At 37.2% G+C, this 16,143-nt stretch overlaps 3 protein-coding genes and 1 long non-coding RNA gene across 8 annotated transcripts in view; 2 read left to right on the top strand and 2 right to left on the bottom strand.

Moving 5' to 3' along the window:
• LOC663863 (LIM domain only protein 3) overlaps window positions 1-2,988 on the top strand; it is a 61,411-nt gene extending 58,423 nt beyond the window's left edge. For 2 of the 4 annotated variants that reach the window (XM_008194454.3, XM_015979412.2), the window contains exons 4-6: window positions 352-477; window positions 570-711; window positions 1,859-2,988. In XM_008194454.3, coding sequence (XP_008192676.1) covers window positions 352-477; window positions 570-711; window positions 1,859-2,059 — 469 coding nt within the window. In that variant the 3' untranslated portion in view covers window positions 2,060-2,988. The remainder of the gene's footprint in view (window positions 1-351; window positions 478-569; window positions 712-1,858) is intronic. The other 2 variants (XM_008194455.3, XM_008194456.3) reach the window with 2 other exon arrangements.
• Window positions 2,989-3,020: 32 nt separating this feature from the next.
• Window positions 3,021-4,824, bottom strand: scf (supercoiling factor). The gene is made up of 3 exons (XM_969883.5): window positions 4,647-4,824; window positions 4,236-4,498; window positions 3,021-4,146 (listed from the first exon to the last, which is right to left on the bottom strand). The coding sequence occupies exons 2-3, from the start codon at window positions 4,457-4,459 to the stop codon at window positions 3,405-3,407; spliced, it is 966 nt and encodes a 321-aa protein (XP_974976.1). The 5' UTR covers window positions 4,460-4,498; window positions 4,647-4,824; the 3' UTR covers window positions 3,021-3,404.
• Window positions 4,825-7,546: 2,722 nt separating this feature from the next.
• On the top strand, window positions 7,547-9,071 carry LOC135267086 (uncharacterized). Its single transcript, XR_010335355.1, has 2 exons — window positions 7,547-8,709; window positions 8,836-9,071. It is a non-coding gene; the product is annotated as an uncharacterized LOC135267086 (long non-coding RNA).
• A 3,500-nt stretch (window positions 9,072-12,571) lies between these two features.
• LOC103312822 (uncharacterized protein) overlaps window positions 12,572-16,143 on the bottom strand; it is a 43,065-nt gene continuing 39,493 nt past the window's right edge. For both annotated transcript variants that reach the window (XM_008194452.3, XM_064358782.1), the window contains exons 5-7: window positions 15,411-15,518; window positions 15,087-15,146; window positions 12,572-13,740 (exon numbers count right to left, since the gene is read on the bottom strand). In XM_008194452.3, coding sequence (XP_008192674.1) covers window positions 13,654-13,740; window positions 15,087-15,146; window positions 15,411-15,518 — 255 coding nt within the window. In that variant the 3' untranslated portion in view covers window positions 12,572-13,653. The remainder of the gene's footprint in view (window positions 13,741-15,086; window positions 15,147-15,410; window positions 15,519-16,143) is intronic.

Raw genomic sequence — 16,143 nt, 5'->3', positions numbered from 1 at the left:
TTAGTGTCCATAAACTAAATTAATTCTAGATGTTGAGCTGACCTTTGGCGAGCTCCGGGAAGTAACTACAATTACAATTACAGCGAATTTATTTACTCCTTAGTATTAGACTGGAGTTCTTAAGTAATTGAATTTTTTAATGGTCGGTACGGAGAGTGCTCGAGACTGGCTGCACATGGCCACAGAAGGGTGAAAAACCCCATCACGGCGAAATAATTACAATTTTTTGGTGGATTAGTTCGCTGTGTATACATTTTATTACAGCAGACATAACTTTTCGTGTTTGTGGCCTATCGCTAGTAAATTAACAATGTATCGTAATAACACGGTTGATAATCTGTTTACTTTTAGGCTATTTGGTACGACGGGATACTGTGCGGCTTGCAACAAAGTAATTCCAGCATTTGAAATGGTAATGAGGGCAAAAAGCAACGTTTATCATTTAGAATGTTTCGCTTGTCAGCAATGTAATCACAGGTATGTTAAATATTTCACCGTTTAATGGTGCAAATAGAACGTTTTGCACAGTTCGGTGGAATCGACATTAACGAAATTGCTGTTTTTTCTAGGTTTTGCGTAGGCGACCGGTTTTACTTGTGTGACAATAAGATATTGTGCGAATACGACTACGAAGAACGACTGGTATTCGCCAATATGACCTACAACCCTAGCAGCTTAGCCCATATCAGAAGGCAAGTCAGTAACTTACAGGTACGACCCCTTCCACACGTGATGGACTTTGTCACTGGTCCCATATCCCAAACACGCTTCACCACTTCTCAAAATCCTAGCCCAGCAAAAATTTTCCGAAACTCTGACAAAGCTGCATAAAAGTGTTACCTACCTACCGTTGCATTTGTATTTTTATTTCTTTCGATAACTCGGGTCAAATACTTCGCACGCACGTTTTTTTAACGAACTAAAAATAGAAATAGTGCAACATTTATAATAAGCGCATTCATGGTCTCATGAGGTTTGTGCATTATAGCGTATAATCTTGATAGGCAATATAATCTTGAATAAATAATTAATTTCATTAGTGCTCTTTTGCAATTCTAGTCACACGAACTCAACTGTGCTCATTATGCCATTTTAAAGCGAATTAATTTGATATCTGAAATGAGACTGATTCCATAATTAATTTCTGCGATATAAAATTATTATGTTTTTATTGGTGAAAATTATAATATTCGTGACATTCTGTCATATTGATTCGTCGTTCTATTTCTAGTGCTAGAATGGCATATGCTATGTTTTATTCATTTAATTAACTAACGCCCTTTGTTTTAATCCGCCAATTTAAAATCAGAATAAAAAAATGAATGGTACCAACATGCAATACCAAATATTTAAGAAAATAGCAGAGACTGATTTGCTAATTTAGTTCGTAGTTTGTGTCCCACTAGCTGCGTTTTTAACTTTTAAAATGAGGTGAAGCGTGGCGATTAGTCCTTTGGCAGAAACAGCACTCAAAGTGTCCCGCGGCTGATGTAAAATGATTTTTTGTGGCTAAATCCTCGCATTTATCGTGGCACATGGAGGGTCGCGAGTTGTTTGCTGATGGTCTGTGCGATCATAAAATAATATTTGTTGTATTTTAAAAGCGGCCATCACGCTAAGAGCTTCATTCAGTTGCTTTTAGCTTTCAAACAAACCACTTTGCTGAAAACTTTGCTTCAGTCCATTTGCTCGCACCATTTAATGATTCTCATTTATCGCTTACAGTGTGTTATTTTTAACGTTTTATGATGCGGTAACGGTGAAACTGTTCCATTTTCACGCAATCCTCGATCAATGCTTAAAATCGAGAGGAGTGAGTCGGAAAACTTTTGAGTACAGGGTGGTTGATCTCTTTCAGCCAGCGGGCGACAATCTAAACGGTTTGGGTGAAGGTAGACTTCTGACGAGCCCATCCTGTTACAGCGAGAAGAACTCGGACATGGTCCTGGCCGGCCCACAGCGACAGCCCATTAGCACCAACAACCACCGGGATGACGGCTCCAGCGGGTACGGCAGCCCCGACTCGGAGACCTTCGAGCCCCCTCCACCGCATCAGTGACACCGAGTCAAAAGAAACTCTGCGAATAAGAGTGCAGTGCAGTGCTCCGGAGGAAAATCTCATACGTGCTAGTCTACTTGCCAAAAACTACACAAATACACACGGATTTTGTTTTATTATCATTGTGTTACTGTTGTTTTGTTCTTATCACACTCTTGCATAGTATACGACGCTGGCACCTTCACGAAGGCACGAAATTCTCCATCCATTGTGCTTCTAGTCAATCTCTTATTTGTGTGGCAACCCATTTTAGTTTAGTGCCAATACTCACAAATTGAATATTACGTTAAGATATCATAAATGTATACGACGTGTTTAGACTTATTTTACTAGTTTTAGTTACGGTTAAACCTTTGGAAGGTGCCATAATTTACTACTCTCAGCCAATTGCTCCGGAATTATGGCCATATTAATTGTAAATTAATATTATTTATTAGTGCAATTCTGGCGGGAGTATTCTCTTTGAAATATGTATACTGATTTGTGGCCTGTTGAGATCACTCAGGTGTCATATAATTTCCAAGATGCATGTCTATCTGCCCTCAAAGGGTCATGTATATATTGAAAAAGATAAGGAAATAAACACTTTTGTGATTCACTTGTATAATTTGTAAAGAAAAATCATAGGACTTCCTTATTATGTATGATTGTGTGACATGGTGATCCTTTCCGCGCTAAGGAATCCAAACATCGTTTCTTATTTTGTCATGTGATATAACGAAATTGATTCGTAGATGTAGTTTCTTACGACAGAAGGCTTCTTTTTTATACATATCTTACGCTGTTTATGTTTAATATATTTTTTATATAAGTTAGTCTCTATGCTATTTATGTGGGAGCATTATACGATTTTTGCATTATTGTTTTCTTGTACGTTACTGATCTTGTATATAATAGTTATTATTGAATAAATGTTGTCTTTTCGTTAACCAGTTTCTTGGACAGGTAAAACAAAAACCAATAAAACTTATAATTTATTGATAGAGGGAAATTTGTATAATATAAAAATAATCTTAGCACCAAGGATTCATCGCGTTAAGTATCAGACCGGTGCTAACGACCTCATTCTTAAAGAAATTGTCTTAAATTAGTAAATGCTTTGGCCAGCGAAATGGCACATAAATACAACACCTACACATAATCTCCATAAACAATAAATTTTAGTATTACAAACTAACATACACACTAAATTAAGAACACTTAATCGCCCCTTCATCCGTAGAGATAAAGGAACCAATACATGGAAAGAGTTAAAATAAGAGAAAGCAGCATCTTTATTGAGATTTTTTGGTAAATTGGAAGACTCCCGATATGACTGGCCCTTGAAGCCCTCCCTAAAAATGCATTAAAATTCGTCGTGTCGGGCTAGCGCTTCGCCAAAATCGGTCGCTTGCGAGCCTACAAACAAATCATATTTGTTCAAAATTTCCTCCTTTGTTAGCTGTTCGTCGGCGTCCGAATCAGCCTCAAAGATCAAATGTCGCGCTTCGGCTTCGGCGTGGTCAAAATCCGGAGGGAGAATCCAATTTTTCACTTCCTCATTGTCCATAAAACCGTCGCCATCCTTGTCCCGATATGTATTAAATTGTTCCCTTTCATTGTTGACCCATTCGGGCTCTTCCTCGTTTTCGTCCCCTTTGAACATATCGCCAATATATTCCTTGAGAGATATTTTCCCGTCGCTGTCTTTATCAATATCTTCCATGGTTTCCTGGACCACGATATCTTTCATATGGTCGGATTCTTCCGGATGCAGGAAATGCATGAACTCTTCTTTAGTGAGCGCATCGTCACCGTTAAGATCAGCCACTTGCCACCGCCTCCTGTCCCGCTTCAACATCTGCTTGTAGGAAAACCCTTCGCTATCTTTCTCCGCTTCCGAAGGGTCCATACTGTCCAAAAATCCATAAACCAGTTTCTGGTAACGTTCCCAAGGGATAGATTCCTCGTTTTCGGGATTGTGTTGCTTCCACTGGCGATCCACATCTTCAGTAATGTAGCGCTTTTGGGTGAAACGGATCCAGTCTTTCAGTTCTTCCCGCGAAATGTATCCGTCCTTGTTATTGTCGATTTTATCAACGATCAATCTGAAATCAACAGCGGAAAGTAATAGTTTTGATTGCCTTTGGTTAATAGTTTAGATAAGCGATTCGTTCTAGAAACAATAAAATTTTACCCCAAACGTCGTTTGCTCTCTTCGGGTGGTAACTGGTCAAAAGTCTTTGCTTCCTCCCCCAAAAACGCCTCATGGTCATACTGAGGGTTGTGATGCTCGTTTTCAAAATGTTCCTTATCGCTCAACTCACGGTCAAAAACCCTGTCCTTCTTCTCTTCTGATTTTGGCTTCGCTAAGGCGGCAAACGCCAAAATTAGCAACACTACAGCCTCTCTCACAATCATTTCTGCAAATTTAGGTCAGGAAGTCCCTTTTAAGACGCGCTGAAACAAACGTGGACGTGCTGTATTGGAACTTGTGGTTTTCTAATTAATATTTGCTCCACATCAGCACCAAACACCCACAATTCAATTAAATCGTTTAAGTTTATTAAATTGAATGAAATATAAGTGTAACCTCAATGACACTTACCGGTTTCTTGTGTTTGTAATTGATTTTTGGGTATTTGGACACAGTGGAAGCAACACTTGAAATGAGAAATCTTTTTTAAAACTTCCAACTCATCAGAGTTCTCTCCGGGATGCTGTTTAAAGATTTTTATGATGTTCAACAGCTGGGAGAGTTTGGTAAAGTAGGAAACGAACGCAGCTTTTTGTGTTATGTAAGAGATGGCGGCACAATATTGTTACGCAGTCAAGTCGGCTGTGTCGCTTCAGGGGACGTCCCTTAAGAGCGTGCTAATAAAAGTTTGATGTTTGATACGGCCTGAAAGTTGATTTGTGTTTTTCATGGCTGTATTGTCCAAATTTCCATAACATTTTGCATCATTTATTTAGTTTTTATTGCTTTAACGTCACCCGCCCCGAGATAAATTTTATTTCACGTCAGAGCCAGGTTTAACTTTAGCATAAAAATTAAAATGCCTCGTGGCTTGCATCACAGCACTGGTAAAACCATTAAGTTAAAATAGAAAAAAAGAAAGTTTGCTGATGGATATTTCTCCCCGAAGCACGGCTTAGCGATTTTTTCGTTTCGATGATTGTGTCGTTTGTAAAAAATCCCTCTCGGTTGGTTTAGCAATCAGCAAGAACGAGATAATCTCCGGAAGCCGGAGGCATCGCAATCACCTATTTTAATGAACAATTTCCTAATCTATTCGAGTCGTCTCGAAACAGAGGCACTTCCTTTCAACTTCATCAATCTGCAAGTTGCGCGGCTCAACACAAACGCAAGATTAATTGATATTCATATCATCGGAAACTCAGTGATCTTAAAACGCGTCACCCACATCGATCCATCTCTAGTTTTATCAACCCTATTATTGCCCCGAGTCATAGAACTTCCAATCTAATTAATGATAACTTTGAAACGCTCCGATAGTGCCTGAAGCACACTAACATTCCTCCTAGACTCCCGTTTAGACACATCTGAAGCACACAACGTAAATTGTTCCAACAATTGTGCGACAAAGTGGAGGAATGCAACTCGATGTTATTCACTTGAGCGACTTTAACTTAAATTTATTTGGTGGATCTTACAATAAATGTGGGAATTTGGTCGATCGCTTAAAAAGAATTTGATTTAATGATATCTTGAATTTAAAATACAAGAAAGCTGAAAGCACTTCAATCCGATCCTCGAACAAAATTACATTTGTATACAGTAAATTATTCATTGATAAAATGGAAGCGTTTAATTTAGACCAAAAGCTTCGCATTTTTTAAATAAGTTGGGCTCGCTTTTATTTCAGTTCATCCCCCAAATAGAATTTATTCAATTTAAAAGAAACCTGATATTTGCGGGATTACTTTGGCTTGCCACTGGCAACAAAACAATTGAGAGAATTTATTAGCTATTTATCTGTGCACTACATCAAAGTTTAAAGAAATAAATTCCAACTTTTGCAAGATTAAAAGCAAAACTTTACTTAAATAAAGATAAGAGACATTCAGACAACTTTTAACAACTATCTCATTTTTTAGTTATTGAATCAAGCATTCAGCGCGTGACTTTACATCTAGAAAACCATGTTTGAAATGTATATTTGAGACCTGAAGTTGATCGAGAATTTTTACAGGTTGTGATAGAAGCGAACCCATTTACCAGCGAAAACTCTAAAAACCGATTTTTTTAAACTCAGCCCAACATCCCTGGTATCGTTGGAAAGTAGGTACATCTAATTATCTATCTTAAAAGTTTTTGACATATTTGAATAATTGATTGGAATAAAATTTAACGACTATAGAACCAATTTCCTTAACAGGTTTAAACAAATCGACGAGTTGCAACGATTTGTTTATACAGCGTGCTCAAAAACTGGCGCACCAACTCAATGGTGTGTGGTAGAGAACTGGTTACATATAAAGGTAAAAATAGTAAAAAAATTCTTTGTATTAAAGTTATTGATAAATAACGGATTTTAGATAAATGATATGTGGCAACGTTGTCTAACAGTCATGATCGCAATAGAATTTGTGCAACAATAAAAATAAATTATTTTTGAAACGGATTCCTAGGAAATAATTCCCAGTGTTGGCACATCTACACATTGTGATTTTTTGATGAATTTTAATTTTTTTAAATTCAAAAAACTGCTGAAATCTGAGTAAATTTAAAAATAATTATTCATCGTTTTGTTACGGAACGATTACCTGGTATGAAACATAAAAACAAAAAAATTATGAAAACTAAAGAAGTTAACACAATAAGTTTGTAGCTCCAGATTTTTTAAAATATGACTTTAGGAATTTTTTCAACATTTTTTCCGTAATCTACACTTGCTTCTCAATAACGTACCAATGAGTTGGTGGGCCAGTTTTTGAGCACCCTGTATAATAAACATCATCAGGCTCATCAAGCTTTTAACTCGTCCAAATTTTTGGAAATAAACATTGAAAGATGATAATGATTTAGTAATAACAACACATACACACATCACCGCGTTTTGACAGCAACTCAATTAAAAGCCTGATGATGTTTATTATATAAACGAAACGTTGCAACTCGTCGTTTTATTTAAAATCTGTTAAGAAATTTGGTCTTATAGTCGTCAAATCTTATTCCATTTATCTATATTTTGAAAAAAATCATTGTTTGGCATTTAATAAATTTCGAGAAAAGTGCTAAGAAATCCAAAGAAAGGTAAAATAAAAACACAATTTTACGATTATTTCGCCTCTAATCGCGTCTAAATGGTTGATTTTAACTTGAAATTTCTCCATTTCGTCAAATAATTTTGCCATAATTGATAATAAAAATAATCATTGTAATCAATGGTTTCGCCGTAATAGGTGTTTGAAAACTGCAAACTGAGTTTCTAAAATTTTATGCTAATAAGTTATATGGTATAACTTTTGTTTACTAGCCGGAGGTTGAAATATTTTAAAACATTGGGTGTAATTAATTAAAACATGAGCACAATAACAGGAATACAAACAGAGGCTTTTAATTTTTTTGAAAGGTCTGTTCAAAGCGATTCAATGTCATTACCTCACAAGAGTAGTTTGGTGCAAGTCCAGCTTGCACTGCGAATATTAATCATAAATATAGCTTTTAATGCATTAGAGTAACATATTCCAAAAATGCCTTTTTCGCTTATAGCGTTTCATGTTTTCTGCAAATATCGTTTGAATACTAAATCGCCAAAATGCAATTAGCGTGTTTGAAAGTGGAGTGATATATGGATGCCCACTTCCAATATTCAAGTAGTTTTATTACGCCGAACGTACATCACATTCATTTCAACGTTTAAATGGAAGCAGTTACAAACAATGTCGCGTTTATATCTACCAGATGTGCCGGCCATGAACAACGGGTTACAAATTATTATTGAATCAGATGGTTGCGAAAGTTTTCCCTCGATCCCCAGGAAAGTAATCAAAAACATAATGAAAAAGTCTTTGCATTCTGGCTGTGATCTTTCTCTTCCGTCATTCCCTCGTTAATTTTTCCACGTTCTTGTTTCACATGTCACGTCGATGTGGGACAAAGGATGGCTCTGACAGTAACTAAAATTACGGAATGTTCTTTCGCTTGATTACCTCCAATGTCAAGGCTGTTTCCAGGTACACGACACGACTATACTGTAAAGGAATTGCTTTCAGAGGGATTCGAGGCAACACTTCCTTTATCATCCTGTATTTCATGTGCAAACTATGCCAACGAACATCAATCATCTCTGCATCAACCAAAATCCTTATTTCCGCCTCGTTGGTTTCAAAGAACACTATCGATATCCCGACGTTAAAACCCGAGCAACAGCTTCATTTAATTAACGCCAAATGCAGAGAAAAATTCCAGTGCGTCAATAAACGCTTGGAGGGATTCCTCGAGGGTTGATATATCTACAAAAATTCGGAGCGAGCGGACTAAACCAATGGCACTGGTCATTTTACGAATAACAGCACTGTTTTTTATTGTCACGCGAAGTATGGGACAATCCAGGGAGATTTTACTGGACGATGACCACCCAGCCGTTAAAGCGGAAAACGAAGAACAGTTCCTGCAAGAAGTGCCGTGTAACATGGATTATCAGGCAAGTTGTATTTCAATTAAAACTTCAATGGCTCGTTGTAAACTTTGCTGCACGTTGCAAATAGTCAACTAAACGGCCCGCTTTTGAGGAATGGAGCAGTTTCGATGTAATCTTAATTGATTCCAGGTCGTGAAGAGAGTTGTTGGAACTTGCATTAAACTCGGGAGAAGTGCAAGAGGCTGTGTAGCCGGAAACTACCTGCAACCGCTACACCCCGAGTGTATGTAAGGATGAAATATTGCAAACATTCAAACGACTTTACGCTGGAAATGGAAACCTCTTTTGCACCTGGGCATAAAATACGAACCTTTTTCCACTAGAAACTTTGTTTAATTAAAGGACAAACTTTCCAGAAAAATCAACATTAATTTTTTACTGCACAATCTCCCTTTTTGTGACCATCGTTCATCATCGAATACGTTGCGGCTTTGCAACGTTCTTAATTAAAAAGTTGGGCCGCTGGTAAATAGGTGACTCATTTTTATGGCAAAATTGCGACGTCAAGGTGTGTCTTTTCTAAAAGTTGTTTACCGAATTCAGCCATCTGTCATATCGAAAATGCGGGGATATTGGTTCAACCTTTGTAGTCTTCAAAAGCGAGCTCACAAAGCTTTCACGTGCGACATAAAAACTAATTACGTCAGTTTGTTATATTGTGGTCCAACTAACACAGCCTAATCTGAAATTTAATCCTTGACGTCGGTTTTGAGACAACTATTATGTGGGTAAAGCGAGGGAACATTGGGTTGCTGCAAAATCTGATAGCTGTTAAATAAATGCAGCGGATTTAGTGAAACAATAAAATGAAGCTGCTTATTTACACTTAAATCTCTAAGCCGCTCCTGCACTTATCTCTTAACAAAGTTAATTTAACGTAAAATTGGCTCCGCTTACATTGGAACAATATGTGAAGAATGACTACAATATAACCAAAGGGAACTTAACTGTGGCAGAAATAACAAAAATGCAAACCTCATCATGAACACTTTTTAACAGTGTTTGTCTGAATTGGTCACTTGTTGCTGCAAGTGGGAGATAATGCCGCTTGACTTAGTTAAAAGATAAATTATTATTAGTGTCTTTTATTCTCGTAATGGTGTAGCCAAGTAGCACTGAAATCAATATTAGATTAGACTCCGGCTGAGAGGTCTCCCCGGAGTCTATTTCAAGATCAGTGAAATAGTCAAACCAGATTAGGCACGACTCGCCTCCACGAACCCAGTTTTGAATTTAAATCACCGATTCAGCGCAGTTATTAACATCTGAACTATTAATTTCGGGCCGTTTTTGCGCGAGGAAGGGTTGTCTAATCCAAACAGCTCCGGAATGGATTTGTCGATGTGTTCCCGTTGGGGAATAAGACATTTCGATTTTTCATTGTGCCCGAGTTTCGAAAAGCTCTTTTTGTGCTGACAACGTATTAAAGAGAGGAAAAACGCATTGTGCGGTGTCAGACGTCGATAACATTCTCTCAGCTAAGGAAATCTGGCACCAAATTGAACATTGTTGCTGCCGGCGGGACGTTAACAAAGCCGTCCCAACTATTACAGAAAGGCTTCAACGCGTGATTCCGCTCACCCATCGCTAACGACCCACGTTTGTGAACAAGACTACGACGGATAGGCAGAAATCGATCGGTGCTTCTAATTGGATCGCTAAACTATTTCGGCAAGTTTTCCAATTGATTTACAAGGGCACACCTACATTTTACTATTGTCATTTCCGGTCACTCCAAACTTTGAACCATATGGTAAAAGAGTGAATTCCCAAAGAAAAATTATTTCCTAGAAAATGCTGAAAGTTTCTTGTTAAACGACCCGGAGCACCGCTCTGGCTAAAAAGTTCGACGAGAAATGTTGCAACTGGATTACTGACTAAACTACACTCACTTAGAAAATCCAAGAATCCAATTCCGCATTTGAATAAAGTTAGTCTTTCAAAGGCGATGCTGAAGACTCAGCACAGACTGATTTAATGTGCATGTCTTGTACAGAAATTAATCCAATTAGCAAATAATTTACTCAACCCACAACCAATTCGTAGAATTTTTTCGCATTTTGTTGCTTGTTTTATTCCTACATGTGTGTCCTAGAGGACGTTGATATAATTTTAAGGTTTTACGTCTTGAATTTGAAAATAAAATTTAGCATCGCATTGAGACCTGGAGATATGTTCAAAGAGGTGACTGTTTTGAATACTGAGGCAGTTTTATTTGGTCGTGTTCACTCGTATTTCAAGCGTGAATGTACACAAAAGTTAAAATCAGAAATTTTTCGATAAAATTAAAATGCCGGCGTTGTCGTGCACCCTGTCATCTTTTGTCTAACTTGTAATTTTAAGTCTCTTGTTTTGGGGTGAAAGCGCCCAGATTCTGCCACATTCTTCCTCCCTCTTTGTGTCATTTTCGAGATCACCCCATCCCCAAGTCTCTCACGTACGCAGTTGACACATGAAATAGTCCGCATTCATCTGTGTTGAAAGGTTTTCTCTTATTTATTTTTGCTTTTTTAAAACGAGCTCCTCGAAGCCCTAGTATGTACTCCCGCTTGGCAATTACTTTTTCTACATTTAAACTGGTTGTCGCAAACAAGACAACCGAGAGAATTTCAATTAATTTCGGAAGGTTTGTTCGATAGGTGCTGGGTATTGTGACGGTTTTTCGGTTTTATTAAGTGAACGTGACAGTTGTGATGGCGAGGGTGCGATCAGATGAATCTTTTATTGGGCGTTTATTGGAAATGAGGGTTTTTATTTGTACACGGAAGCAGCAATTCACGAAAAATATTCGACATCACATGGTTTGTTGCGAACAAGCCACTAACTAGGCAATATTGTTTTGACGGCGTGAAACAGTAAACAAACGCCTGAAAAAACTAAAATAAATAAAAAGACTGTGATTGAACCAAAACAATTTTTTATTTTCTCATCACTTTTAATTTCGTTGTTTTTATTACGTAATTACAACTTGATAATGTTGCCCAGTAATTAAGAGGAAAGCTTAATCAATCTGAGTGCGCAGTTAAGTGTTCTTGATTTCTTTTCCTACGAATAAAATTTATTGGCGATTTACAGTTTGGATTTAGGAGAGGATATGTGCTGTGCAGTTAAATGAGAGCTTTCAGCATTGTTGACATTGGTGTACAAGGCCAATGGTTCTTTTGTCCTTGTTCAGATCAATAAAAGTAGCGTATTATTTTTTTGGCAAAACTTCTGTGACAAGGGCAATTCCCTAGTGGAAATATTTTAAGTGTATTACAAGTGAAATAAATTGTGTATTGTGGAGCACATCATGGGTGTTCTCTCCAGAGAAATTTCGTAGAGTCCTTGCAACAATAGATCCCTGTTGCAAAAACTAGAACTTAGGTTAATGCAATACAATCTCTTCCACATCCTGATTTATGGCCCACAACCCTGCACGGTTTAGCCACAAATTACAACGAATCTTCTGCACTTCATTTGTCACAAGGCGGTGGACTGGAACGATTAATCTGGAAAATTCTCCTTTTAAATAAATTTTCCGCATTACACACGTATTCTCCTTATTGGATGAAATTCCAAGCAGGATTTTATTTCACCCTATGGCTGTCCAAACGCACGTAAATGAGACGTAATTCTTCTCGGCTTGGCATAAAAAAGATTTTATTTGAGTGTACTTTCGTGTAAAATGGGAAGTGTGGGAATAAATCATCCTTACTGGGTTTTATCGTAATTGGGAAAAATCCTGCTCGATGATCAATTTTTCGACGACAAAGCGTTTTGTTTGTCTGAATCCTGAACAGCGGGATAACCGACCATAAATTCCAAGGATTTCCTTCGTCCTTAATCAGGTAACTCACGCAGACTCGCGAAATAAATTCAAAACACGTTTTTGTAGATATTTATTTTGTATTTACACAAAACTGTTACAAATTCGCCTTAAATCATGGTTTTATTTTAATACTCCACAATGTCTTTACATAAAAATATAAAGTTCTCGTGTTCGCCCAAACAAACTAAACTTGGTGTTAACAATGTAAATCATTAGCTTTATTGTCAGTTTATAAATGACAAGTTAAATATACAAAATTGCAGGTTTCTTAAGGGTAAATAAATTAAGTTTCCGTAATTACACTTTTCCAGAATTTAATTTCACTCTAATTAAAAGTGTTTGTTACAACTGTTGCAACAAAGTAAAAGTGTCACTAGTTTGTAGGGTAGTGGAGCGGTAAATCATCTTAATGCTTTAAGTACATAGCATGTAAATTGCAGCCATCACGTTCGCAATCAACTGACTCCCAAAAGCATTACCCTTTTGCGTTACATAATATTAATTATGAGAAATCAACAGGAAAACCAAGAGAAATAATTAAAAAAAAACAATTACGTAAGTATATTTTACCTCGATTAAATTTAATTTATTCACCCTGTATTTTATTTCAATTTTCGGAAAACGATTTGCAACGGCAACAATGACGCAAATAATTTTTTATTTAATCAAAACTTCACTCAGTTGTGGAGTTGAAACGCTCAACACTGCTCAGACCCGCAAAATCAACGCGAAAAGTGTCAAGCCAACAAATTCAGAAATATAACACGAGTGCTTCGCAACAATAATAAGCACCCTGCAACAACCCCATAACAAAACCCTAAGATATTTGGCACAATAAAAAATGCTCCTATGCTTACGCTAGCTGAAAGTCCTTTGGTATTTAATATTCAACGATTCGAAGCGGAAATTCGCAAATCGTAACTAAATTTCAATTACTCTCGGTTTCTTCATGTGAAATTCGGCTCGATTTGCGTATTCCATTAGCCCCTGGCGCACCGGATATGTCAGACGAACTCTGAACCGTCGCTTCCTAGAGATTTCGACGACGAAGATGACACTCCGACCAATAGCGAGCAGTCGCTGTCGGAATCGTAACCGTAACCCAGACCGTCTTCGTCGGTGTACGAATTCCTGCATCATAGCTCGATCACTTCCGGGCCCTTCCAGGTGATTCCGGCACGGAGCAAATTGCAAAATCGCATCACGCCTCCGATAGCCGCAACCTGAAACGCAATAAACGATAGTTACGATGACCGCCATCGAAGTGGACATTGTGTGTACGGCGGTAATTAGCACGCATTCACTAATTAATCATTGCGGGAGCAATTAGCAATTGCAACGTATTGGACAATAATTATTTTGTGATTGATGGACCTGCTCATTGCAGTGATGCGCCTCAAAAATATCTGTCAAGTTCTTAATTACAGACGAACTGGTCACAAAACTGGAGACTTTAATTAAGTTTCTTTGACAAAAACAAAATAATTGTTTCGCTAATTTGTCCTTTTTATCCTGCCATTGTCGGGCATCTTCTAATTTAGCAAAAATAAGGGTAGCTACCGGTAATTTCAGAGCCTAATCTCCACTTTTAAACATTAATTACAAAACAACAAAAATTGCAATTTTGTGGGAATCTGCATATGCATATAATGCGGTATTATAAAATTTAATTTCGGAGTTCCAGTCTCTCAGAGAGCTTATCTATGTCTTTGTTGCTTCTGAATTGGCGATTTGAATGAAACTTTGAAACTCTGGAAGTGACCTCAACTTGTTTCTTCTCATCCTCCTCAAAGTTGAGCTAAAGCGACAAGTTGGCTTTATTAAATTTCGACAATTATACATTTGGCACGAAAGACAAGACATTTCCACGAAAATTGTTGGCAATTTTTACATTGTCAGTTCTAGAAAATCGGCCATTTGTCCCAGTCGTGCGGGCTACAGGACGATATATTATCATAAAACCACATTTAACGTTTTTCGCTTCGAATGTGGAAAAGAGGACAAAAAATGCAGTAAATAAACGGGGATAGTAATACGCGAGTGTGGTCTGGTACACACAACGGAAAAAATTGTTTATACAGTTATGGAAATGAAGTTTGTTAAACAAGTTTATTAGTTTTGTATGAGCACCCTCTGACATTTCTGCGTCACGTAATAAACTCTGAAATCAAAATAATGAAAGCATGGTTAAGGCAATTCTTCCCTCTCTATTAGCCCAGAGCGTGTCAATTAGCTTGGGAACCCGGACTACTCAATGCTATTTAAACTTAAAAGCTGCAAATAAAATTATTTCAAATTTATATTCTGAATGTAAATGAACGGCCCGAATATTCAGATCCTCCCAAAATTAATATTTATAAGTTGAATCGGTTATTTTTCTGGTAATGCAATTTGTCTAGTATTGTGTTTAGCGTTCAAATGTTTGAACAGTTGTGTTATGATACGCGAACACATAAATGAAGAGCTTTTGAAAATGCGTATTCACGAACCCTGAGCCTTGTAAATCCTACCTAAACAGGCAAAATAGTAACATAATCCCTCCAGAAATCCAAGCTTAAAATTAACTTACATTAATTAGTGTCCTTGAGATGAAAAACGCCACTTCAGCTTTGCACAAGGCGTCAAATTGCTGGAAAAAAACACAAGCATTATAACAAAGTTCGTGCCGTCACGAGAATCCTTTCTTAGATTAAACTACAAGTCGGTTAATGAATTGACTGGAAGAAGTGTTTATCACTCAACTATTCCGGCAACTAATTGAGATAAACTCCTCAAGGTGTTAACAGTAAATCCGTTTTGACGACAGACAATAAAACGACTCTCTGGCATGCAAATTAAGACAAGTTACCCGGATCTTCCCGGAATTAATACGAGTAGAATTTTTCCCACTTACTCTGTTCACGTGGTCTCTAAGTACGTTCGAGTAGACCATAGCCACGGCCTCTAGTGCCATGAAAGTTATAAAACCAATTATCCAAGGTATCACGAACGATATGTTCTCCTGAAACAAAGATAATTAGCTGCGAATTTGATCGCAAACTAGGGAATGTTCTATTAAACCAGACATCGATAAATTAAGAATGTTTGGGGCGTAATAAACGTCCATCTCATCTGTATGGAAAAGTTGCCGCTGAAACATTCAAATTAAATTCAGCTGAACCTTTTGCCGTTTCGTCCCAACTTTTAGCAAAATTGGATTTGGATTTGTGACCGAAGTTCTTACTGACAGAAAACTTTTATAATTCCTTCATTAACCCACACAGACATCAACAAATGTCATTAAAGGAACAAGGACTAATCAATAAATTGAATAAAAATGAAATTTCTGCTATGTTCGTTTGCCTCCAAGCACAATCTTCCAAATTAAAAATCTCATTTTGAACTCAAAATTCCGTTGTTTGCGTATGCTTCGAGAACATTAATTTTAACAAATAACGCGTAAGCAAAGTTGGAAATGGTTGTTTATAATGTTTTATACGGAATTTCGTTGATGCACAGATTTTCAATCTCGTCTTAAAATAAATATTAAATTTGAGCGAAAAATCATGAACTCTAAAACGATTTCCATGAATTTTTTTTAAGATTTTTCTCCCTGAAAACGGCCCTATCGTCCCAAACCGAATTAT

Source organism: Tribolium castaneum, chromosome 9 (assembly GCF_031307605.1).
Source record: "Tribolium castaneum strain GA2 chromosome 9, icTriCast1.1, whole genome shotgun sequence".
In the NCBI taxonomy this organism is placed as follows: Eukaryota; Metazoa; Arthropoda; class Insecta; order Coleoptera; family Tenebrionidae; genus Tribolium; species Tribolium castaneum.
This window is presented reverse-complemented; position numbering and strand designations above follow the sequence as displayed.